The sequence below is a fragment of the Rattus norvegicus genome, chromosome 11 (genome assembly GCF_021556685.1).
Source record: "Rattus norvegicus strain SHRSP/BbbUtx chromosome 11, alternate assembly SHRSP_T2T, whole genome shotgun sequence".
NCBI classification, from domain to species: domain Eukaryota; kingdom Metazoa; phylum Chordata; class Mammalia; order Rodentia; family Muridae; genus Rattus; species Rattus norvegicus.
This window is the reverse complement of record NC_141544.1, coordinates 80,222,879-80,249,658: the sequence shown is the minus strand read 5'-3', so window position 1 is coordinate 80,249,658 and position 26,780 is coordinate 80,222,879. Positions and strand designations below refer to the sequence as shown.

Below are 26,780 nucleotides of genomic sequence, written 5' to 3'. Positions count from 1 at the left end.
AGCTGAATATTGAGTAGATTGAATATTGAGTAAATTGTTAATTAAAGATGGAAATGATTCTAAGAACATTCTCCGGGCATATCTGCCCTACAGGTACAACATGGCTGACAGTCGGTGCCATCTCTTCCTTCAGGTCTTGGATGGTGCACAGCTTTGAGAGCAGGGCTGGGTAGTTTTTAGCTCCTACTCAACCTCCTGCCAGCACCACCTTGTGGAGAAGACAGTTTTTAGGTCATAGTGGTAGGAAAGTTTTCAAAGGCTAAGGTGCCTATGCTGTGGCATCCAAGGGAACATAGGACCTTTATATATTTGGCTAGAAGACAGACCAGCAGATGTAGACTATCAAGCCAACATATTCCCAACATAGCCTTATTTGACCCCCCACACACACACGCGCGCGCACACACACATACACACACATACACTCACACACACACACACACACACACACACACACACACACACACACAGAGTATCATACCTGAGCCACCTCTTCAAAGTCATCATGCCTCTTCTGCAATGCCCGTGCCCGATGCAGGGACTTGCCGACCCCAGTGTGTTTGCTGAGAAAGGCCTCACCGTGGTTTTCAATCCAGTCCAGCACCTGGCCAGAGAAGGAAGGCAGAAACAATGACTTTTCAGGAGGAGGAAAGACATGTAACACCGTGTGCAACTGCTTGAATCCTACTTACTACCCCCACCCCGTGCCCCTGAGATCAGTAGTCCAGATAGAAATGCTTAATTCACTGTGGACACATGGCACTGGCAATGGAATAGTCCCACCCCTAACTAATCCGACTCAGCCATTTGGTCTCTAGAGCAGCTTCCCATTCCTTTTTTGTTTTCAGAACCTTAGTCATGCCATTGTTTGATTTATTAGTACTTGCTGTTATTACTTTGGTACTGAGGATCAGATTCAGGGTTTCCCACATGCCTGTTCATTTTTCTAAATGAGCGACAGAGGCTACACAGGCAAACATCCTCATGGCTTCTTTCATCAAGTAAAGTCAGCAATCATAGTTGGAAACAAGGTGGGTAACAGCAATGAGGTAGGACTAGGCCACTCGCCCCTCACTCCACCATAGAATGTCGCAGTAGTAGTAATAGTCACAAGGTCCTGCCTAAAGTCTTACATTCAGAGCCAGGTACTCAACATACTCGATCACAAGGATAATAAGCTTCTCTGCCTTCTTGTCACCTCTCTCCAACTAATGAAACAAGCTAATCAGTCTAGGTCTATGCATCCTAAGGCCGATAGTATTTATCTTGCTAGAATATAGTAGAGACTCCATGTTCTCAAAGGCTTAAAATCTAGCGACTTAGCCTGAAGACATTTTCCTCAGTGTTGAAGTTCAGAGCAGCAGTGGCTCTGGCAGTTGAGGGAGGAGTGAGGTTTAAAGTAGGAAATAAACACTTCTCCTAAGGGCTACTTGGGGAAGTGCATAGACACCTTGCAATGCAGAAAGAACCAAAACTTTAAAACACGCAGTTTATATCTCACAAATATGAATGTGTCAAGGAAAAGGGTCTCTGAAAGTTACTTCTTTAGCCACCGAGATAACATAATGCCTGTCGTTTGCAGAGTATTAGCATCTGTGTCCCTGTGTATATATGCCACAACAGTGTGTGTGCAGACCACAAACTCTTGATTCTGATCGGTAGCCTTCAGCGTAACCTAACTTTATGGGCAATACGTGTACAGCAGGGTAATGTGCTTCTCAGTAGACACTAGCAGTATTGACAGTCACACCACACACTGAAATTTCACACGCAGCTCTGGAGTCCTGCAAACCCTGCATTTCTGGTGAGTTGGTCTGAATGAGCCAAGCCCAAGAATCTGAGTATCAGTGAATTAAAAGGAATCGGCTCCCTGGCAAACCCTGGGTCCCACTGGAGTATAAATAGGCATCATCAAAGCACCCCTTGTATGTATCCCCATGTTAAGTCTTTCTCATCTGTCTGACTATGTTTAAAATATATGATGACTTATAGTCTGGGTTGTGTAGAATGAGAGCTGTGCTGGTCTGTTGATGGCTTTTGAGTTGGTATTTAAGCATTTCTGGCACTGGGGATATAGTCTTCTTGTTTTTATCTAAAGAGTCCTTGAACAAGCCAGCATGGCGGTGTACTCCTTTAATCCTAGTACTCAGGACACAGAGGTGGGTAGATCTCTGTGAGTTCAAGACCAGCCTGGTCTACAAATCGAGTTCCAGAACAGTCAGGGCTATATAGAGAAATACTGTCTCAAAAAAAACAAAACAAAACAGGCAGAGAGGAATGGAACACAAATGATCATATATTCCTATGATGATTCACTAGTCTTGCTGTGTCCTAGAAGAGGGTACTAGGGTTATCCTATAGATATGAGGTTACAGACAGTCAAGCGTGTCCTGACTCTAGGAATCCAGCCTATGGGCTAACAAACACTAGTCACTAAGTCACACACTCTGCAGAGGTGAAAATCACCAAAAGCCAAATGCTGTCTGGATGGAGTTGGAAAAGGTCCCTGGAAGAAGTAAGACTTTTCTTGACTCAAGAAACCACAGGACTTACCTTACTGCTATAAGACTTAACTTTTAAAAGATGCAAGCATAGCTCACGGAGCAAGCGAAGGGGACAAAGATCTAGAGAAATCTGAAAAAAACTGCAGCGAGTTCTGGTATGCTGGATGGAAGGTTCTAGTAACTATTCTGATATTCATCCACTGAAAGGTTGCAAACGGGAGAGACATCATCAAAACGGCTACTGTTCTGATTTGTGGAAACTCAACTGGAGAGAAGCAAGAGGAGAGAGGTGGGAAGATGAGACAAGGGTAGAGAATCTCACAAGGCTGAAGCAGGCTTAGATTTGGAAAAACAACTGCCACGATTTGGTGTCTGAATGTGGTGGTGACCGAAGAGAAGGCGGTAATGGGCAGGCAGGAGAGGCGGTCACTGGACAAAAGTAAAGGAGTGAGGCAGGCCAGCAGAGACACAGATGTCTCAGAATCTCTCTCTGCACATGCACCCTGGTTTGCTCACACATGACAGAGACCGCTATGACCCTGAACTTGAGAGGGAAACATCTTCTAGGGACAGTTGTCAGTCTGCTGTGGCAAGCAGCAGAAACCTTTTGTTTCAGAGATGTAAACTTAAGAGTTAAAAATAAATGATTAAATTGTTAATGTATGAGGCTCCATTAAAGAATGAAGAAACAGGGAACACTAAGTCCACTTTGAAAACACAGCCTTAGCCTTAAATGGAGTGGGTACCCAATTCTTGGCAGGGATCATCAGTGCAGTGTAGTTTTGAGTGTTCTGGTAACCGAATACACAAATCCCAGGCAACTGTGACCGGCCAGTGAAGGTCCACCTCCTCTCCTCACCCTGCTTTCTGCAATCTCATTCTGAGTGTTTGCCTTCCCTCGAGCTATCTAGGTGGCTCTCCCACTTCTCGCTCCCTTGGTGCCCTCCTAGTCACATGTAAAGCTACACTTTAAAATCACCATCAATCTTTAGATAACCTATCCAGGGGAAGGTAGCTCTTGACTGTCTATGACTTTGATTTTGTTTTTGAGACAATGTCTTATGTCACTAGGCTAGCCTCAAACTCACGAAGTAGTTAAAGTTGTCCTTGAATTTTGTATCTTTCTGCTCCATCTCCCAAGTCCCGGGATTATAGGCACGCACTAACACACTCAATCCTTTGATTCTGTTGGAACCACAATTACTAATTAGAATAAAGTATAAGGCCACATAAGTATGAAAATACCATCATACAACCCATTACTCTGTATGAAAAAAATTTAAAAGTATACATAGAAGAAAACCCTCCACAATTATGGCCCACAGACCTATTTCTCCCCCAGGACTGTAACTGCCTCATAATTTCAGGGCACAGTACAGATCAGCATGCAACACTGAGTGGCTGCTTAGTTTGTGTCCAAGTACACAAACTCAAACTGATCCCTCCAGTGCGGACCTATGGGGGTAGATGTTACCGCCTCCACATCCCTACTGCTCGCAGTCTGCATTCAAAGTTGCCTCTTTGTGTTTCTCTATCCCTGTCACTACCCCACTTGGCAGGTAGTTTCTAGGACAATGAAAGAAATAATAGGGTTCTCACATTGAACCTGATCCTCCTCTTTCTCCACCACATAGCATCTTTGCTTAGAGAATGGGTGATGGATATTTATGGCTGTAGGCTGCCACCCCTCTATAACTAAGGCTGCTCTCTCTGTTGAGCAACCCTATTCTGGACAAGCCTAATTTTGTTCAGTCACTAGATTAGCCTGGACTTCAACGAGACAATCTAATAACAACTGGGAAAACTCCTGCTTCATTCTTCTGCCCTGACGTTTCAGCCAAAAATAAGCGCTTGCCCGGAACAGTCTTTTCTTAAGAGATGCTCACATCCTGAACCAGATTTGAGAGCCAATTATGCATGGTTTCTTAATCACCCCTTTCTTTCTGACCAATTTTGTTTATTCCGTGTAACATACAATCAAGATGAAATGTTCTTCAAGGCGGGAGGCTGTCCTTCCCAGTAGCCAAGGAGGAGGGAGCATCCCTTTGAAGGAAATTATTGAGTGTTACTGAACAGTGACCTGAAACACGACTGAACAATAGAAGGTAATCTTGGTATTAAGGACTTTGTAGTTCTCTCCTACACACCCAGACACTCTTCTAAAACCCACCCCTGTGGCAGTTCTATTCAGCTCTCTACTCCCACAGTCCTCCACATGGCTACACAATGCATACATGTTTGTTTGTTTCGACCCCTGTTTTATTTCTGCTCACAGCATGAACGCCATGTGGCCAAGGGCTTTTTTAGTTCACTGTTGTGTTCTCAAGTGCTAAATAAATGATCAATTGAGCTAAAAGAAACATGGTTTTAGCACTTCCTGTATGGTAAGAGGTTGAAAAAAGAACATGAAAGGAGATGGGGACCCTTTGCAGTCAAATATGGACTCAGAATTCTAGCCCTATGATTCCCTTATCTGGGTTTCTTTGATGAATAACCTTATTAAATACAGGCTTTTAATTTCTTATACTAAAATGGTCCATGGTAAAACAAGTAGGGCATCTGAAGCTTCTAGAATATCAAAGACTTCCTTCCTCCCAACTTGTATGTGCCAGTGTTCCAGCTCTCCACCCCATCAATTCAGAAAGCCAGCATTCTGAAGTAACTATGCACCAGCAGGCTTCTGCAACATGTTTTGTCGTTTAAAGGCTTAAGTACACACAATGTACAAGAGCACCCGGAAGAGTCCACCAAACCATTATTCTTGCTTCTTCACACAGTACACAGAGCTCTGTTTCCAGAGGGGACCAGCCAGGACTACAAGCACCAATCAGGTTGTGACTAGAGAGCAGGTTGTGACTTCAAGTGCTCAATTACCGGGAACTCATTTTGTTTTTTTGTCCCCTCTTTGGAAAGGTATGATCAAAATAAATATCTCCATACAGCAGGAGAAGCCGTCATTTTTCTGGTGGGCGGAGCTAATGCTCATTAGGGACACTCAGACTCTATCGTTCCTCTTAGAGTTGCAGCTCTACCTCCTGACAGATCCATGCCAAGTGGAAGGCATCTGAAAACCAGAAGACCTCAAGTCTCCGTCACCCCCACTGAGAGCCTCGACATCTCAGAAACCGCTGTCAGAGACTCTGAACTTCAAGATCACCTGGGATTCTTTTAAAGTATAGGCACCACTCACTCCCAGATTCTGAATTAAAAAATTATGAAACTTTCTCCCAGAGGGTGTTTGGAAAACATCCTCATTCCACTGAGATACTTTAATGACTTTAATTGTACGCGTACACCTGACATGGCTGCTTTCCTGTTCATACCCTTCTTCCTGAGATCTCCATGCTCCTCTTGTACCTGCTTCCTCTGGATCCCATTTTCCACCCTACACCCACTCTGTCCTCTACACCCTTCTCTCTGTGAGCCTTGCTTCTTGTTCCCACCACAGCCATCTCCCACGGTGCTGCCATGCGTGTGTGTGTGTGTGTGTGTGTGGTGTGTACACACGCATATGTGTGCATGTGTGTTGCAGAAGCCTGCTGGTGCACAGTCACTTCAGAATGATGGGGTGGAGAGCTCGGGCACTGGCACATGCGCTTGGGAGGAAGGAAGTCTTTGTTTCTATTAAAGAAATGGACAGTACTGGGAAGCATTTTTTACAGTAACGACTCAGACCTAGAGCCCAGCCACACCCTGTTACTATGACCCCCTGCACGTGTGTCCCTATTATACCCCAGCCCACTTAAGTTATTTCCCAGTTCAGAAGACCTACATTCACTCTGATTTTGTTTCACCTCTGCTCAGAATCCTTCTATTAGTAACAACATGAACTGATTAGCCTGGTGCCCAGGGCTCTAGAATCAGTGTGTTAAGGCCCAGAAGTGATGCTGAAGAGTGACTTTCATTACTTGTGAACATAACTAAAAATATATTGAAGACATTAAAGATGTAAACCGCTCGTAGGGAAGTGTAAAGGGGTCAGTGACCCCTCTCATCATCTCCCACACTCTGACAGACTTCCCAAACAGACAGGGAAGTGCTAGACCTGCCTTGCAAGGTCATCATCTTTGGAGGATCACTTTTCAGTCAGGATGCAGTTTTCACTAACACACACGCTCGCACGCACGCACGCGCACGCACACACGCACGCACGAGCGCATGCAAGACAACACCGAGGGAGAGGGCTGTAGTAGGAACAAGAAACAAAGCACACAGAGAGAAGGATGTAGAGGGCAGGTATAGGATGGAAAAATGGGTTCCAGAGAAAGCAGGTACAAGAGGAGCATGGAAATCTCGGGAAGAAGGGTATGAACATGAAAGCAGCCAGCATCTAACCAGCAGCGTCCAAGAGAATGGAGAGAGCAGTGGCACCCACTCCCTCCTCCTAGGGAGAAGATGGAGCATGCCCAATAATGTGAGAACACAGAGAGAAGGGAGTGGTCCCCCTACCTTCACTCCAGTCACAAAGCTACTGCCCACCTTCCCGCCTTCCTTTGGTACACTCAGCTAAGCCTCCTGGTACTCTAGCTGGGATTTCGTTCTGCCTAAGGAATCGTGTGTTTTGTACTTGAAAATGTCTAAATGAGTGGATGATCGCCATTAAAAATTTAAGTGAGAAATTTTAAAGTGCTAATTAATTGCCACAGGCAAGTGGGTTTTATTCAAATATGTGCTACAAAGGACAGAACCAGCAAGGCTGAGTTAACATCACAGGCTGTGAAAAATGAGAACCGGGGGTGGGTATTTTAGGGTAATTTGTTTTACCCATAAGGAGGTATAGAGAGGGATTCTTAAACGATGGGACACAAGGAAAGGCGGCAGGGAATGAGTGTGGCTGTTTTTGTGGCACAGAGAGTTTGAGGATCAGTCTCAGGCTGTCAGTAAATCTCATCCTGTGGAACCAAGTCCTCTCCCAGGGCTCCTTTGAACAGTGACATTCCACACTAAATGGTTACCCCTAGGCCTGGGCGTGTTGTATTCTCCCCTCCCCCCTCAGCTCTGAAGTGTAGGCCAACAGCATGAGCTCTACTTCAGGTAGACCTGGGTTGGAGGCTATAATCTGCCATCAGGTGTTGGATCAGAAGTGAGTTGGCTTAACCTGTCTATGCCTCGATTTCCTTCTCAGAAAGATGGAGACCAAACTGCCACCTACCTCACGGTGTTGGGATTAAATAGGAAAAGGCGAGTGAAGGGATTAGATGTCCAATCATATTTCCCCCTGCAGATGGCGAATCCTGAGCTCTGAACAATGTCCTTTTATAGATAATTTAGTCTCAAGAGTTGGAACTAATCTTTTCTTTGATGTTTGACTTTCTTCCCAACGCTCTTAGCATAAAAACAGTCCATTTCTAATCTAATATGACAGCTCTTCATCTGTGTGCTCTAAGATCTGATTGTGTGCACAAGGTGTGCGAGCCTCTTGTTCTTAGACTTTAATCTCTCCTTGTATAGGAAAAGTTCGTTTCCAGACTCATCATGTTTGGGTCACTTTTTGTTGTTATTGTTGTTGTTATTGCTGACCATTTTCAAGGCAACCTACAATGCTCACCTTTTACTACATAATATTGCCAATTGGATTATTCAATGGCTAAACTCACGTAGTCTGATTAGGGAGTTATAGTCACTACAGTTAACGAATGATTGATTATCTGTAATTAAAAAATACTCACAATTCTCTTTCAGGCATTTTGTTTTTTGGCAAACAAAATCAACAAAGTAAAATCTATAATTTTCCACATGAGGCCCCAGGAAAATTAATGCAGGAAGATTCCCATGCAGCTCAGGAAGTCTGGTGCTAATAATACTTTTCGTCAGCTCAGAACATCTTGATGCCACTCCCATTAGCTTACGGGAATAGACCGTTTAAAAACAAGATATTCTTTTCAAAGGGAGGCATAGGAGCCTCAAAGGTGCTAGTTCCCCACTCACACCACCGTGAACACACCACACATCTTCCAGCCAGCAGTGGGCATCAGCCAGACTTCCTCTCTCTGCTCTGCCTGTAGATGGTTTAGCTCTCTGCACTCTGACCTTCCTAAGAACACTGCTCCAAACTCTGCTTATGCACCAAGGACCAGTGCAACTCTCACCCCACCACCAGGGGGAGCTCTATGCTGGACTCCACCCTTTGCTTTCTGGTCGTGTGACGCTAATAAGTCCTAATGTGATATGTCTTCTCAGGGGCAGGGGCTTTAAACTTCTAGCATAAGTAGACAGTCCAAAAAACACTGTAGGGTCACTAAACAAAACAAAAAACAGGCAAGGAAGAAAGGGAGGCAGAACAAGTTGACCTCCTGGGTTGCTCTGAAAATAGTTTTTTTCTGACTAAGAAAATACACAAGCAATTCAGTTCTCCCAGAAAGAATAGACATCTAGTCACAAGTTACTCCCGGTTCTTTCCAACCATATGAGGTCTACATACGAGGGCTTTTGCATACACAGGAAGCCAGAAGAGTTACAGGACCATAAAAGTCACAAGGTAGAGAATGGTTGATGCTGACAGGGACTGCTTTTTTTTTTTTTTTTTTTTTTTTTTTTTTTGGTTCTTTTTTTCGGAGCTGGGGACCGAACCCAGGGCCTTGCGCTTCCTAGGTAAGCGCTCTACCACTGAGCTAAATCCCCAGCCCCGACAGGGACTGCTTTTATGGCTGTTGCGCAATATGGTTCTGTGCTAAGCTGAAGGGGAAAAAATGAAAAAAAAAAAAGCACACTGACAAAATAGCTAGCAATATTCTCTTTCTTCAGTTAATGAATCTAAATTCCAGTTTTACCTGTAAGCCAAATTCCCAACATTCCCACAACCTAGCAGGGAGAAAGCAAGCTGAGGACTCACCTGTCAGGAGCGAGGGAAGGGAACCGGGTCAGTCTTAGACTCAAGTGTTAATGGAATCTCTCCCACTGACATCTTTCTCTGCTTCCCAATGATTTCAAGGCTAAAAGGGCAAAATACTCTCCTGGGGAAAGATCTAACTCCAGAAATGGCACTGGGGCAAGAAGACAGACAGGCAGAGCTTGGCACACTTTTCGTCATCCCACTAGGAGACTCTGACGCTTTCTTCTGTCGGCATCTTGCATTGTTTCTTCCCTCTGCAGCTTCACCTGCCCTAATGACATCCATCTTTAAGTCTGTTTTCCTCTTTCTTTACTCACTGCCTGTCAATCTGTGTCTCTGCCTGGGGTGTGTGGTCTGTCTTCCCTGTGTAATGTGCATCCTTCTGTCTCCCTGATCTTATTTTCTAACTTCTTGTGTCTCTCCTGAGCCTTTTCTAAGGCTACTGGAATGTGGACTAGACTATCTACTTTCTGCTCCTGACCCTACCATAACCTAGCCGTGTGGTTATAACCAAGTCACTTGACATTGCTGGGATTAGATTCCCCCCACTGTATAGTTAGTTCGCCTGGCTATGTTGATTACTGGCTCTATTGAGCTTTGAGATTTAGTCACTGAACGGAATGGACTCCTTTATCAGCCAACTTAACACAGCAGGTGTTGGGGAGTCCCCAACAGCACAAGCACCAGGGGGCACCCGAGGACCATGAAGAGAGAATGTGATTATGTGATAGGCAGCTACTGTGTTTGATTCTGTGTCTAGAGGAGGGTGCCATTGTTATCAATTCTGATTTAGGAGTCAGGGAGGGGGAAGCCCAGAAGCATCATGGGATGCAGTGGGTTGTCTGTATTCTGCTGGTCACAGAGATCAGACATGTTGAAAACAGGATTCACCGACTCCTGAGCCCATGCTCTGGTGTCTACCATTCTGCTTTGCCCCGCCTGATGGTGCCTGCACATGAGCCTCCCATGCAGGCTTCTGAGAAAACGTCTGTGGATCCCAAGTGTGCTTACCTATCCTGGGTCCAGACTATGTGTAGGCTTCAGAAAACTCTCTTTCTTTAAGACACCAATCCTGACCCTCACTCCTTTGCCTGAAAGTGTTGCAGTAGTACTCAGCCACCCTGCACATTGCCGGGCTTGCTATGGTAGACCTGTGCTTTTTATTTCCCTGTGTCTTTCTAATGAACTAGCCTGGTGTCTCACCGGTATGTAGTTTAGTTCAGGGCCCACGGAAGAGACCGGAACTTTTTGGATAATCATGAGCATCACACACCCATGGGCACTGAGATTCCATCCCCGTGTCCTCAGACTGAGCCATGAACACCAAGAACTCGAAGCTGTTCTATCACAGTCCCCTTGGCTGTGATACCTACTGCATGGGTGAGGGAGGACCAAGTAGTCACTTGATAGAAGCAAGGGGAGGGCCTTCTGATAATTCCAGGTCAATCTCTCAAGCATAAAGAGAACCCCGGCTTAACGAAAGCTATAAAGAACTCAGAAAGAAATCCTGATCTCTGTTCTTGAATAGACTGAAATGAACGAGATGCATGATTTTTAAATGATGATGGGATTCGATGACAAGTATGTTATCAAGACTCCAGTTTTTGAAACTGAGCCTCACTTAACTCAAGCTGGCCTTGGACTCACTATGCAGCGTACAATGGCCTAAAATTCTTCATCGTAAGTGCTAGGGTTATAGATACAAACTTCCACACCAGTCTGGAGCATGGAAATAACTTGCGTAGTCCGTGACCCCATCAAGGACAAGCTCATGATAGGCGGGGAGTCAAGAGACAGAAGCCTATGTTCATCCCTCCGACCCTCGTGCCTGTGAGTACAGACATCCCCCAGCACAAATGGTGGTCTGGATGTCAGGCAGGGGCCTGAGACTCGGCAGCAGGTTCGCTCAGCCTTATCTTCAGTTTTCTCCCACCTAGGCACGTCTAAACGTGCAGAGAATTAGCAAGCCAATGAGGAAGCAAGTGGGACGGCGAGCGAGCCATTGAACATTTAAGCTCTCAAAAGCCACCTTTGCACCCCCTAAAGAGAAGAGTGGAGCTGAGCGTTCTAAGAACTCAGTGACTGTGAAACATCCCCGCTCATCTCCCAATCTTCTGTCTGCCTTCCCATGGTGCCGACAATATGATAAACTGAGGCACTTACTTTTCAGATGTGGTAGAATAGCCACATTGTCATTACATCTTCCTCACTCTGAGAGATGCCACATGGCCACAAGAAAGTCTGATGACTACAGATCCAAGAGAGTCACGTGGGACACGCTTCTACTCCCAGAGCTGTTCTGTAGCTCCACAGAGCCCTGCCTGTGTCGCAGCAGGAGGGGGAAGAGGAGCCCAACACACTATCCCACTTGTACTGGTATCCAACGTCACCTTGGCCAGTCACAGAGAGTTTATGGATGTGGCCACACCCACCTTTGGTCTCTGTGGGGCTGGCACTTCACTCTTCTCTCTCACTTGCAGCTCAGACAGCTCCCCTGATCTCTGAGCTCAGGGTGACGAATTTATCTAGACAGCTCCAGATGGCCTGAGCAGGCAGCTAACTCCTCTGCTTCTCCTTTCCTGCCAGCCCCAGGTCTCAGAGCCGATTGGCATATCAGCCGTGCTCACCCCTTGGAGACTGAGGTATCTTTCTGATGACTCCATCATATGTCAGTCAGGAAGGGGGTGCCAAAGAGGAGTTAGGGGATCCCAAGAAGGAAGAGGAAGCCTGAGGCCTGTGCACTCATGCCAACCCCCCTCTGGCTCCCAGGATGTGTAACAGTGGTCAGCATCGTCCCTATCCTGCCTGTCCACCTTGGGCACCTTGTGAAGACTCTTGTCAACAGGAGCTGTGAAGACGTGTGCCCAGGCTCTCACTCTCTCTTTCTCTTTCTTGACTAGACTCACCCAACAGCATAGGAGAATGGAAGGAACGTTAACTGACATCTCCTGGGTCAGATACCAAAATTCCTCAGCAGCCATGGCCATGGAGCCTGACAAAAATATTTGCATCCGAGTGTCTCACCCTGCCTCTCCAGTAAAGGCAGAGGGAGATGACCTTGGCCTTGATCTTGAGTCCAGATTCTACTCAGCTTTCCTTCTCAGTGTATGATCCTCTGGGCAAAGCTCCCAGGGTCCCCAGAGTCCAAAACAGAAAACGTAAGGGGGAAAGAATGGGCAATTTCCTCTGAGTGGGCGGGCATTGGTGGCGTGGCTATATTGTTACAGCCAGAAAGAATCATCTTACTATTACTAGAGCGACGAATGAGTGGAGACTAGCACAATAACACAGAGAAGACAGACAAAGCCGGAAGTGACCTCTGACCGTGAGATGTACAGCGATTGACAGCCCTTGCTTTAAATCGGTTGTCAAAGCACAGCTTCATTGATCAATAATCTAGTGGCCCCAGTATGCTGCCCCACTGGTAGCGAGTGAGAATTTTGGTTTCTTTTAAAACCCGGTTACATTATGTGAATACGTTTTTGTTTTAATCCCAGGTGTGGAATATGGAGACGCTTCAGTTCGTCCACAGCCGCTGTGATTGTCTCGTGCTCTTGGGGTTTGTGATTTTTGCCAGCTGCAGACAGTTTAATTCTGGGGGCTCTGGAGAGGACATAAATGCCCCTGAGAAGGCCTCTGGCAGCTGCTGTTCCCCTTGCTGCTGCATTTGCTATTGCTGGATTGCTGGTTGGAGCTGTCCTGGCCATGGAGACGGACTTGCCCCCAAGGGATCCAATGCTCCTAGTCCGCAGGAAGTAGTCTAAAGAGGTCTATGCCCCCCTTTCCCTCTAACCTTTCTCCCCTACCTACTGTTGTGGGGGTTAGAAGGGATTAGGGTGGAGTAAAGGTTGGAAGGCAGGTAGATATAAGGTCCCAGTAAAAAAAGCCAAAAACTATGCTAACACCCACCCCTACTCCGTTAGTACACCTCATCCCCCATCAAGACATGAGGTCACCTTCCATAGAGCCCCTCTCCAGAAGTGTTCAGAGGAGCCCGCAACTAGAGTTGTCTAGTGCGAAGAAGACACATGCTACCCGACTACAAGGAGTTGCTACTGAGGTTGACCTATTTGACACTATTTAGAACTGCCTAGCAAGAAGCACACCATTAACAAGGCCAGTGGTTTGTCCTGCTTTCCTCTCCCACAGTGGGTGGAGGAAGAGCGGAGGGCTCAGGGGCAGTGCCCCCTTTACCAATGTAAACCCCCTTGAGCCTGATAACCGGGTCGGGGTCGAGCTGTCAGCACCCTGAGACGGAGGAGGACGGGATGTGGGGCATAGAGCCTGTTACCTGCTGCACATCCTGCTGGAAGACGCACAGCTGCAGCCGCTGGTGAAGCCGCACTTTACGGTGCTGCCAGATGCTCTCGAGCCGCCGCTGGTGGTGCAGCACCTCATGTACCACATCCAGCACCTGGTGTACCGCCTTGGAGTAGTTGGCTGTGGCTGTGAGGGACTCGGAGTTCCCAGGGCTCAGGGGACGCTGCAGGACATCCAGGAGTGCTTTCCCATCCTGGCTGACCTGCAGGGAATGAGGGAGGTCAGATCAAGAGCCCTGCTGGGCAAGGGAAAACAGGAGCAGGCAGGGTCTGAGAGAGGGGAGAGGAACCCCAGGGGTTCCTAATGACACCTGATACACACGGTCCTCACGGGTTCATCACAGCCAAGGAGTGTGCCAGCCACAATGTCTACAGCCCACAGAAGAGTGGAGCATTGGGGATGGAGGAAGGGAAGAGCTATAGGATCACTAGTCAGCTGTACGTGAACTCCTCTCTCCCATCTCCAAGTATGTTGTCTGCCTTGTTCTCAGTCCTTTCCCCATTGTCCACGGCAGTGTCTGCACACAGTAGATGTTTGCTGAGCATTTTGAATGACCCTGACTACGTCAGCTGGCAGAACTCCATGTCAGATAGAAAGGCACATGTTACCACCCTAAATCTCTCATGCTTTCTCTTCCTCAGCTTTCTCTGCTTGGCCCCAAGCTTCTAGACGTATTGACAAGGACACTGGTCCTCAGTGCCCTTGTCTGTAAAGGGGTAGTGATGAGGGTACACACTTCACAGAGTGGCAGTGAGTATTGAAGGAGTTAGCATACGTGGTGTGCACAGGGCCCAGCACATAACCCTACCTACCACCTTATTTTCATCTCTACCCGCTCTCCTGTTCCCCTTCTTCTTCATTTCTTTTCACTTTCATTGTTTGATTATTACCCGTTCTTTTACCCTTTCCTCTCCCTCTGCTTTTCTTGAAATGCATCTTTCTAGACTATGCAGGGTATGGTAGGGACCTTCAGATTTTGGACACACCATTCATGTTCCTGGGCTCTCCTCCAACGTCACCTGCAGTGCTGGTGGCAGTGGGGGCTGCATCCCAGTCATTCCTGTCCCTGGAACTCTGCCACAATTAGAAGCTCTGCTCACTCTGAGGGGTGGCACCGTGGGACCAACGCCACTGGCCCTGCAGTGCCTGGCAGAGTTCCCATGGAATGTGTGCCTCTGCCTCTTGACACAGAGGATACTGGCAACCTCACAGATTTTACCAGTCCGGGTTAACTGGGTTAGAATCAGAGTTGGATCGGGTGTGGGATTGAGATGGCCTTTTTTTTTCCTTACTGGATAAAAGTGATATAGAGGTGTGTTCTCCTAGCTTTGTGTGTGATGAACCAGGAGCCATTCCCAGCCTCCCCGTTCCTCTCCTCGGTCTTATGTTAAAACTCCAGGACACGGAAGCAGCTACACTCTTCTTATGGGAGAGGTCAAACATTTGTTGGGGTTAAAAGAATTGAGGTGCTAGAATTAGGCTAAAACACCCCCCAACCCCCACTGGTTCCACCCTCTCCTTCTAACTCCTCAGTGCCCTGGTGAAGGAGGGCAGCTAACACAGAGGTGAGACCCTCCATAGATCCAAACAGTGATACCCTTGTGCTGAAGCCAGGACAGTTCTCCATGGGGGACTCCAAACAAATACTGTGTCTCAATGCTATGCTCAGAGGCAGGTGATGAAGACTGGCCAAGTCCTAGAAATTCAAATCGACATAAGCTCCTTCTCCATGTCTCAGTCTCCACATCTGTAGAGGCTGAGAGGAACCTCCCAGACCCATGAGAAGATGGCGAGAAACAGTCCATCCGTCTGTCTGTCAATGTCCCCTGTACCTCCTGGATATGAGTAGATGGTGTATAGGCATGGACCTCATCTGCTCTCCACTTTTGTACTTTTCAAAGAAGTAAATTTAGAGATCTGTGGGCCACAGTGCTGTTGTAAGACAAAGCCTGGGGGGCCATTTGGATCAGAGCTGCTGGGATGTGATTTAGTTCAGAAGTACCCGGTGTGCTTCCTACATGGGACAAGACTCTCCCTGTTGTGCCTACACCGCTGTCAGACACGTGGCACATGCTATCCTCACATCCCTTGACACAACTCAGAAGTTTCACTTCACAGAAGCTCGGCATACTAAAGCTACTTGATGGGGGTCACACAGCCAACAGCAAGAGAGCCAAAGATGCGAACCGTCTTCACCGTGGCAAAGCCTTTCCTTTGACCATGCAAACTCACCCGGAGCAACAGTGATCACATTTGTATGTGATAATCCCCAATTCTGGACATTTCATTATGCCCTGCATCTTTAAAGGCCGCCTGAGAGGGACCAGAGGCAGGCAGTCTGGGAGCCACGGTGATGAACACTTCTCACTGACCTTGCCCCAGAGGAGGGATACCAGCTGTAACTAGGTTCAGCCCCTCTCTTCATCTGGCTTCTGAACTCTCTCATCACCTCCCTTCAACCAGTTCTCCTTGGAATCCATTCCAGTCAGCAAACATGTGTATTTGCACACATCTGTACGTATGGCTATTGCCTTTCACCTGGGAGGGAGTGCCCCACAAAATGCCTGTTTTCACCCTTCAGCATCTCCTCCTTTCGGTATCGTTCTTTCAAAGGAATGGCCTTTCAGTTTGCCTTCTGCACCAGTGTCAGCCCTACTCCTGCACACTATAGGACTTCCCCTGGATCTTCTAGGAAGAAAACGAGGATTGTTCAATGAGCTGCTTTTTTTTTTTTTTTTAAATAGGGGTAAGTGCTCGTGGTTACACGTTCTTTTACCAACAGGAAGGAGAGCTTAGGTTGGCATTGCTTCCTCACACCCTTCCTCCCTCAGGGGGAAGTTCACTCTTCACACAAGGTGAGGAGGCGTCTGGGTACATGTGAAGGGACATGAGAGAAAGGAGACAAGGGAGGCCTGAGGAGAAAAGGAGCTGTATGTAGCAGGGAGGGTCTGGTAAAACTCAAACCAGATCAGCCCCTGGTTAGAGGCTCCACAGCTCGCGGGTCAAAGTTCCTAAAGACACAAAAGAAGAAAGCTTTCTTGTCTTAAAATTCAACTCAGGTTACGCCACAGGATGCACGGCTGATCTCTAGACCCCTCACCCTACATTACACAGACCTGTGGCTGTCCCTCTCGTCCTTACCTCTGTGTAGGCCTGGGTCACCTGCTCATACAAGGACTGGTGATGGTGGATTGCCAGCTCCAGGTCCTGCATCTCAGAAGGAAGGCCGCCTTCACTGCACATCTTACACCAGGCATCCACTCCTGACAGGAACTGGAAAGAGAAGCCAGGCGAGTGAGCAAGGGACTCACTGGATGGAGAATAAGTAAACTGAAGAGGAGCAAGGGTCAGACACATTGGCAACAGCGATGAGAAATTTTAGGATTTCAGGAAGACCTTCAGAAGGCTGGACTAACCCCTATTAGAAAGTTCAGCCAGGGAGAGGTTTGGGGAGTATAGTTTCTGCAAAGAACATGACAGGGCCAGGCTCCTAGATGCTCAACAGGGCATTCCCTGTAAAACCTGCAAAGAACAGGCACCAACACAGTCCACCTGTGATAATGAGCACTCCTTGCACATTTGGGCATATGAGAGGGGCGGGATGAAATGCAATGAGAGTTTGCCAGCCTGTGCATCCTGTGAACAGGGAATTGTGGGAAAAGGCACAGAACACCCCCAAGAGAGCACTAACACCCCCAGGATCTTGCAGAGACCCCTCCTACAAGGTATACAGACTGAAGCCCTGCTCCTGAGGGCTGGACATTCAGAATGTGGTAGGGCAGACCTCGTGGCTCCTACAGTGACAGTGGCCCCTGGGATGTGGTATATAGACAGACTTTGGCAGACATAAAATTGTTTAAAAATTAAAATTAACAACTGTAGAAAACTATGGCTCCCCCCGCCCCCGCACAAAAGGTGAGCGTTCTCAAACCACTCAGATTTATTAGGTAGAAAAATACACCTTCAAAATGCAAATAATTCTTCGCCCAACAGTCTAGAATGTACTGTCTGTGATTCCCTCGCCTGAGTGCACGGCTCCATTTAAATTAATTGCCTAAATACCTTTTTAATCTCATTGCCTAGAACAGCCCATAGGAGGACAATAAAGAGCTGACTAAATAAATGCTTAAAAGATAGTTTTGAATCTTTTCTCTTTTTTTTTTCCTCCCCAACTAAAGGGAAGCATGGTTTACGACTTCTCTGAAGGACTTGTAAACCCCGAGGGAAATGCACTAAAGTAGATACAAAATAAACTTGGTGTTGACCCGAACCTATCCAAGTCAGAAAACAAATCGCCTTAACTTCTCCATTTCATCTCAGTTCTGGCCCCGTGTTTTCTTCTGCAGATATGCGATGGCTCATCCTGGTGTCTGTCTGCTCTTAGCCCCTGGCCTGTCGGCTGCTACCCTTGGTTTTACATTCTGTCTTTAGACGTCTCCCGGCAATTCCAGAGGCAATGCCAGTTGCAGTCCACTGTCAGATGGGACTTACTGGGAAGCTTCCTACTGGGTTATTGTTCTGCCCATTCACAGAGGAACCTGGGGGACACTTGGCATTCTTGTGCCATCTGGGGATAGGGGGATTTCCCTGTTTCTCTCATCGGAGTCTATAGCAGGTCGCAGCCTAAAGCCAGGAAGCCAGAGACACCAGCAAGGACTGAATCTTCCTTGCTAACTAGATAAGCCCAGAATAAAATGAGCAAGTGAGAGAGCTGAAGACAGGACAATCTGAACACCAATGTTCTTGGGACCCTACGAAGGCACCAGCCGCTACTTACTGTGTTTGAGAGGTAGCTAGCTACCTTGCAGAGTTTAGGGCCATCATTTGATTCATAGCAAGTGTTTATTTTAGAGTGTGTGACAGTTACTTATGGAAACAAATACAGTTTGGAAAAAAAAAGATGCTGTTCAGTGTGCAGCAAATACCCATGGTAGTAAAGCCTATCAGGTGTAAGCACACTGGACAGCTTACATGGCCCATCTATCACAGTCCATCTCCTCCCAACAGCCCTGTGAATATGATAATCAGACTCACAGGGGAGAAAAGGAAAGGGGCTCGGAATGGTGGGGTTGACATTCTGAAAGAGGAAGGCAGGGTACAAAACCCTTATGTCGGGCCTCAAAGTCTAGACTGCTTCAGTGAGCCCATGCTGTGGCCTTACATGTTAGAGGTTGGGGGAGGGATTTAAGATATGACCATGTTTCTGGAACTGTTACCTGCAAGTTACCTAAACAGAACACCATGAACAAAACTTAGAAGGCCAGAGGTGTTTAACGTTCAAGAGCCAAAGCCAGACACATCTGGTTTGAAGCCTCGACAGCCTAGAGATTGTATGATTTTTATCAGTGGGTCTAAGAAAGTGTTTAATGATTAGTACATATATGGATATATGTATGGGTATATATATATATTCATACATACGAACACATATATTTTATTAATATAAAGACTGTAACTTACAGTTTACAAAAGGATAACTTATACAATTCTCTGCTTTGTAGTTTCATATAGCAAATCTACTCTTATGGGTACTTTTGAGAAACTCTTGTATCTGTAGTCGATGTACGGTTGGTAGTAAGAGACAAGCTCACATTGTTCCAACACAACACTGTGATCATTTTGCTTACATTACATTAGGGAGTAAGACCAAAGCTTGCCCCTCAGTGATGTGTGTGAGTGTGAATACTGAAAAGACATTCCTGGACTTCAGATGCTACTCACACTGTGACAGTTATAGACAAAATACATTTGAAGAGTGCATTTTAAAACCTACGCCCTTCCATTTTCTTAAGATTCTAAGAGTAGCTCTTCAAGACCTGCTCTGACAACTTCTGGGGTATTACACTCTCACATTTTTAACATTTTAATCTATCAACTGCAACATCATAGAGTGTGAATTGGAAAGAGATGGTCAGGAGTGTGCAACCCTACAGGATCCCCATCACAGAACACACAAATCTAACCTCAAGAACAGATTCTAATAGGTGAGGAATTTGGCATATGGAAATGTCGAACAATTAACTCACAAAATTTCTGAAAAAAAAAAAACTAACAAGCCATTTTCCAGAACTGGTTTGAGTCAGTACCTGACATACCACAGGCTCTTGGACAGGTCCTGTGCTTTAAGATTCAGTGTTCCTTTTTGTAAAACAGACTGCTATAGCTACTGCAGGTCGCAACAGATATTCCTGCCCACTGAATTCTTACTGACTTCTCATTATCCACAGCGTGTATCTAACGTATGCTTCCTATAAAACCAGTTTCCTCTGCTCTCAGGACTCGAACCAACACTCTTTCATTCCTCTAGTCTCTATTCAGAGTACACTAATCACCCACACATATACATAATACACATACATGCATACATACACACATACTCACATACACACATATACCACACATACATATACACACACACATACTCACACACACACTGACACACACCACACACACATATACCACACACACCATTCACACATACCACACACACATATACACACATATTCACACATGCATACATATCATACAAAAATCACATACACACACAACAAACACACACCATACACATTCATACACACATGCCACACATATCACACACATACCGCACACACACCACACACACACCACATATACCATGCACACTCACACACACATATCACTTACAAGCAGAAAACAAATACTTTCTGAATCCTCTCCTGTTTATATGAAAACTATAGCCATAAGTTACCAATGTTCCTTGTATATGTAGGACAGAATAAGGTTTATTACCAAACCTATTCAATGGGATTTTAGGGTCTCTATGGAGAGTGTGTATGTGTGTTCTTACCTGCTCTGCCTTCTGGTGGAACACAGCAGACATGGCCAGGATTGTACTGCGTTCATCCAGGGCAGCAGCAAAGCTCTTCCACTCCTGGTCTAGCTGCGTGGAGATCTGCTTGATTTGCTGGGAGGCATAATGGCCAGCCTCTGAGAGGCGGGATGCGACAGACATGATGCGGTTGATGTTGACATAGGCATTCTAGGAGGCAAAGCAGAGTAAAGACTTAGTGGGGAAGACGGAAAAGGTGGCCATTCATTGAGCATTGCTGGGAGAGGAATACTTGGGAGAAGGAGACTACTCAAAACTTAAAGCCTGAGAGACTGGGATAGGCTTGGTATTTGTACAGAATAGGCCCAAGAAAAATCCTTACAAAGCTGAAACATTTCAGTCAGAGAACCAACACAGATTGTATGTATGCCAAAGACAAGCATTAGTGCAGTCTTTACATGGACTCTTACCGAACCGTCACAATCAATGAAGCTACTCTCAATGGAAGCTATGGATCATGGTAGGAGCCAAAGGAAGCAAGGACATCATCACTCTTACTCTAAAGAGCTGTACACAAGGTTTAACTGTCCCCTACAATATAGCAGAATGGTTTATTGTAATTAATCAGCCTCCCATCACCTGACAAAGGTGTCCCTCCCACCCTTCCTATCTTCTCGTTCCTCATTAAAAGACCTGAGGCACGAGCTACTAGCCAGAGTGTTCATAAAGACAGAGTTTGGAGGTTGCAATGGCCCCTGATTCTCCCTGTGTGACCTAGGAACATTTCCCTCCTTGATTCTGCAAGGCACCAACAGATGTGCCTTAGGGCATCTGCAGGGACTTCCTCGACCTGCTGTCCCCTTTCCACACTGGGTGTTGTTGGCACATGTATGTTGTTTTATACTAGGCCAGGAGAAAGCTCCCCTGGAAGGAACAAGACAAAAGGAAAACCCTACCAACGGAGCGCAGCGGCGATCCTGATTATTTTTAACTGCTCTCTCCTATTAATTGTCTGTCAAAGCAGCCATGTAATGTGGCATCCTTAAGGGAGCTCTTCAGCACACAGGATGCCTGGAGGACCAGGAACCAGGTTATTCACACGCTCGCTCCTGTTACAAATCTTCTCAGATGATGATAAATTCTCCTCAGCGGCAGCAGTTTCCCTGGGCTCTATGAGCTGTGCGGTAGTTCATTAACACTCGAGCAGGCATAATGAGGGTTCTCTTATTTTCCCTTCCCAATCCCCATTCATCTCAACTGTCCCCAACCTCCACACACTCCATCTCAAACCTGGCCCAGGACGATAAGGTCTCTCTCAATTTAAAAGGTCTCTGCGGAGGTTTAAAAGGTTAAGTGGGGTACGTAAGCACAAATCCATTCTGGTGTCTGAAGGCCCCCGTGTACTGACTCTGTTCTTAGTGTGGTGTGACCCCTTCTACAGATGGTTCATTTCCTTAAGGGAGGTAGAACAGCACTGGCTGTTCTCAGGAGAAACAACCATTCTTTATAGAATTAAGAATTGCTATCAGCACTGTTTTCTGAGTTAGAACACACATCCACTGAAAAATTAAACTATTTATAGAACTGCCAGAAAGGGGGGAAAAAAAAACCAGAAACAAGAAACAAAACCCCATTGCATACTGAAATAGAAGAGGGGAAAAAGAAAGAAAATCGGCGGTGCTGGTTTTAATAGTTTTCTAGGAGACAACAGTGAAGTCCTCCCCCAACATCCTGCTTCTGTCACTGATGTTTGATGTTATAAAGCAGACTGTGGCAGTCAGGAGATTTCAGGGAAATGCTTGGTTTGGGCACTCTCCCAGGAAGCACAGTGAGGGGGAAAAACGAGTCATGAGTGGGGTGGATAAAGGGTGTTTTTATCAGTAGGTTAGTGCTGTGAGCAGCTGGGTTCAGTCTCTCTGGAGACCTTTGAAGAAACTATAAAACACACCTCCTACAGATCCCGCTGACAGGTGTAGGGTCTGAGTTATTGGCACATTAAGCCCTAGTGCTAAAGGTCCCTCCTAGAGTAACTCTGGCATTTGCAGCCTGACCTCCCACAGGCCAACCACACTCTAGAGGCCAGAGACACACAGTAAGCTATTGTCTGCATAGCAGTCTGCAGACCATGCCCAGGGTGCCTATGGGAAAGTGGATAGAGAATTTATAAGGATTAGTAATGCCTCATAAAGCAGGTCTCCCAGGTGGGTTCCAGTCCCAGAAGCTTCCTCTCCTACATGGACACTTCACAGCATTCAGTTTTCCTGTCCCAGAGGAAGGCCTGGTGTTCAGCTTTGGTCACACAGGGTACAAGAAAGCAGGAAGAGTAAGACATTTGTCACCTTTGTCACCCTGTGTTTGCATTCTCCTCCCTCCCAGGGAACACAGACAGTGATCACAGATGTCCTACTGTGGCCACCTCAGGAGACTGTTGACAGCTTGTCACTCATTCAAATATTTATAGAGTTGGGCAGGCTCTGTGTTAGGGGCTGCAAGAGACCAAAGAGTGGGAGAGAATTCCTGCCCACCTATTCCATTCCCTCAGAGTTCACCATGTAAGACAGATTTTCAAATGGCTATGGTTTAAAGGAAAATTAAATAAGCATTTCCACAGCAGTGGTTCTCAACCTGTGGTCCGTGACCCCTCTGGGTGTCAAATGACCCTTTCATAGGGGTCACCTAAGCCCATTAGAAAACAGATATTTGTATTATAATTCATAATAGTAGTAAAATTGCAGTCACGAAGTAGTGATAAAAATAAATTTACGGTTGGGGGTCACCAAGGCATGAGAAACTGTATTAAAGGGTCAGCATTAGGAAGATAGAGAACCACGGCTCCACAAAGATAGAAGTAAGTCATTGAGGATACAGAAAGAGAAGGGTTTGAGCTACTAACAGAAGTGGTGGGAAGGGCTCCCCAACTCTGAGGGGATGGGGATGCTGGCAGCTCTCCATGGTCCCCTCCACCCTAAACCTGTGATCACAGAGGAACGTAGAAATCAAACAAAAAAAGACCAGAGCTTAATGTCACATTCTGGATGCTAACCTCAGAGAAAATGGCCTTATGTTTCCTCACCAGTGGACAGAGAGCTGTCCTGTTAAAACTATGCATTATGCTAAAGCAGTTACTGTGCGTTACAGCAAATGCTGGGGCTACGCCCCACACTGTAGGGACGTTGGGTAACTGACTCCTGTGTTTGCTCATGTTTCTCCCTGCAGTTCCCATGGCAAACACCAGGATACCGAGGCAAGTGACACTGCTATTGCACTGTTCATATCCTTAACCTAGAACCTGAGGGAAACAGGTGGACAGGTTCTAAAACAACCCTGAGTAAAAGGATGGCCACGAACCAGATTTAAAGTGAGGTGGAGCAAGGAGGGTCTCCAAATGCTGGGAAAGCAGAGGGGGGTAAAACACCCCGACTAAGTGAGTAATCGAGTAGGGTGTTTGGTCACTGGAAATAAAGGCATTGCTAAGCCTGTGCTCTTAGCCTCTTCTGTCGTTCTTACGTGTGATGGTCCTGTCTCTTTTGAAGAGCATGTGAGAGTCGAGCCCACCCTAGGCGGTTTCGTCAGCCTTTTAAAACTGCTATAGACATTCCCTCTACTTTCGCTGCTCCACAAATGCTTCTGCACAGCTGCCTGCCAGTCAGGGCATCACCGGCACCGAACCAGAGGAAATATATGTAAGTCCTGCCTCCAGCAAGGACTCCAGCAAGGACACCCACTTAAGCTGTCAGGATGCCTCTGTGCCTCGGTTTCCTCACTTGTAAGATAAGGGAGCTGAACGAGGTGATCTCAGAGACCTCATTTCGGGGTCGGCAGTGTCAAGGAGGCAAGGATGGTGCTGCCTACCTGAGAAGTATGCAGCTCAGCCTTGCCGTCCACGGGCTACAGCTCGGCTCTTCACTGCTTTGCGGCACGAACACCAATTCTGCAGCTGGATTGCCCGAATTCTTCATGTTCTACATGACCAACAGTCCTGCCCTCTCCACACCCTCTCTCCACACCCTCTCCCTCAGCAGAGCTTCTCACACAAACCAGAAGATAACTTGACTGATATAGTTGGCATGAGGCATGTTTCTTTGTGCACATAGTAACCTCAAACACACTGTTTAGGTGAAGGTGACTTTGGACTTCTGATCCTCCTGCTTCTACCCACTAAGTGCTGAGATTTTAGACTGTGGTAACCATGTTCAGCCAATGACTATCTTCAGAATAGATTTGTTAAATTTTCCATATACACTCAGACTCACTACGACTATTCTTTTTTTTTTCTTTTTTTCGGAGCTGGGGACCGAACCCATCACTATGACTATTCTTATCGTGGCCATCGTCACTTTTTAAAAGTCTAAGTACAGTGTGAGCTATAACTACAATCCCCTCTACAGAACGAAGTAGAGTTGCCTCATGGTCTGTTGTATCAACTACCGTCATTCCTTGTCATTTGGTCGCAAGAAGGAAAAACTTAAGTCCAGCAAAATCTTGCTGATTCGCAAACGTCTCTATTGCACCCTGACCCCTTCTGCTGCCTATGGAATCTCCAATCATTTGTTTCCTTCTTGGCATCATTGATTGGAGATCACGGGCTAGAACAGCTCCTTCTTGTGTGGCCCTGTCATCTTCTGTGACCACTGAAATCAATGAAGCAGCCATTTTTTCCTAAGAACTATTTGGCTTTCAGCCTTCCAGAAAGAGCTCTCACATTGAACACCCCATGTGGCGATGAAAACATGCAAAGATGCTTACTGACAAAGATACTGAGAGCTTTGCAGAAAAATCTATTTCCAAAAAAGAAGGGTATCTTTATGAATTAGATTCCTTTTGTGGAGGAGACAGAAGCTCTAGGAGAAACAAGCTATGATGTGAGCAACCTTACGAGCTCTGCATCAGGGGCTGGTTGCTAAGGTGATGATCACCTGAAGTCTGCATTATTTGAATCCCATTCACTTTCCTTCTAAGAACTGGGACAAACATCGTAGCCCTGTGGTCACAGGCTTCACGCTGACTAGACACTGTGTGTTATGAGGTAACACAAAGCATCCAATAAGTTGCCTGATAACTGTCGATGGGACAAACAGCATTATCTTTTCCCTTGTCCAGTTTCAGCAGGCTAGCATTGTCCCCCAACCTGTACAAACCACATCAAAGTATTGGTTAAAAATCACAATCAAAAATATGCCAGCATTCACAACCTGAGGCACCGTGAGCTGTCAAAGTCCCAGGCTGGTTCACAGAGAGTACAGCACAATGTTCCCCACCATTCCTGGGAAGATCCGCCTTCCACAGCACCTGACACATGTGTGCCAGCTGTACAGCTGCCAGCCCCTCCCCCTTACTACTCTACCCTTTTCTGGCAGATACCTGAGCCCTAGGAGGAGGTAAGTGACCGAAGTTCTGAGTTATCGACAAGGATTTCCTCTATCCAGAGAGACCTGAGAAGTCACGCCCTTCTGGCAACACTGTCTACGCTACATTCTTCTGATGTAGTGTGCTTCCACTCCTTAAGTTGGAGAAACAGATGGCCAGAAGGCTTGAATGAGACTTGAGATCGCTCTACTGCTTGGAATGTGCTTGCCACATCCACAGCACCCACAGTTGGGCTGGCTTGTCCTCACCCAAGGGGACAGAGAGTGTTCTGCTTCTCTCTGACAGGACTGCCAGACAGGAAAGGACCTTCCTCCCTTTGATGGGCATGGGATCTTCATTTTCATGCTCTAGGCATGGTATGACTTTACCTCCAGAGGTAGCAGAAAGTCATCACACAGATGTTTCATCTCTGCAGAGAACGAGTCCCAGGCATGGCTCTTAATCCCATACCAGTTAATGGAACCATCGCATTTTCATGGTCACATATGGATATAAAGTCATGGCCTATCTGCCCAATACCACTGGGACTCGATCCTTTTGACAAGTCCTAGAGCCCTTGACTCCCAAATCCAAAGCTACATGGGAAACCAAGACCAATGACTGGTCAAGGGCCAACATGCTCAGAAAACCATTTAGGTCAAAAAATCAAATGTTAAAAACTTAAGAAAAATAGGATTGCATCGATTGACAAAAACACTGTGCACACCAGGGACACACATACACAACTGAGCGCTGTTAGCTGACGTTCTGTAGTCGCTACACACGATGGTTGGTAGCTCTTAGGACTCTCTTCTCCTGTTAATTCTCTTAGGCATATAAAAGCTGGTTTAAAATATATTCCTAATTAGAGAACATATGCATTAATTATCAGGAATAATTGTGTCCTTAAATATAAATGGAGGAGATTCTCTTTCCATCCAGTTAAAAAAATATCCCCTCTCTGTGGTTT

At 46.4% G+C, this 26,780-nt stretch overlaps 1 protein-coding gene across 44 annotated transcripts in view; it reads right to left on the bottom strand.

The window, feature by feature from the left end:
- The window catches only part of Kalrn (kalirin, RhoGEF kinase), a 606,323-nt gene that overhangs the window by 325,823 nt on the left and 253,720 nt on the right, over positions 1 to 26,780 (bottom strand). For all 44 annotated transcript variants that reach the window (XM_087576981.1, XM_087576985.1, XM_087576993.1 and 41 more), the window contains 4 exon segments: positions 20,483 to 20,674; positions 16,798 to 16,929; positions 13,628 to 13,858; positions 482 to 604 (listed from right to left, as the gene is read on the bottom strand). In XM_087576981.1, the coding sequence (XP_087433107.1) occupies positions 482 to 604; positions 13,628 to 13,858; positions 16,798 to 16,929; positions 20,483 to 20,674 (678 nt within the window).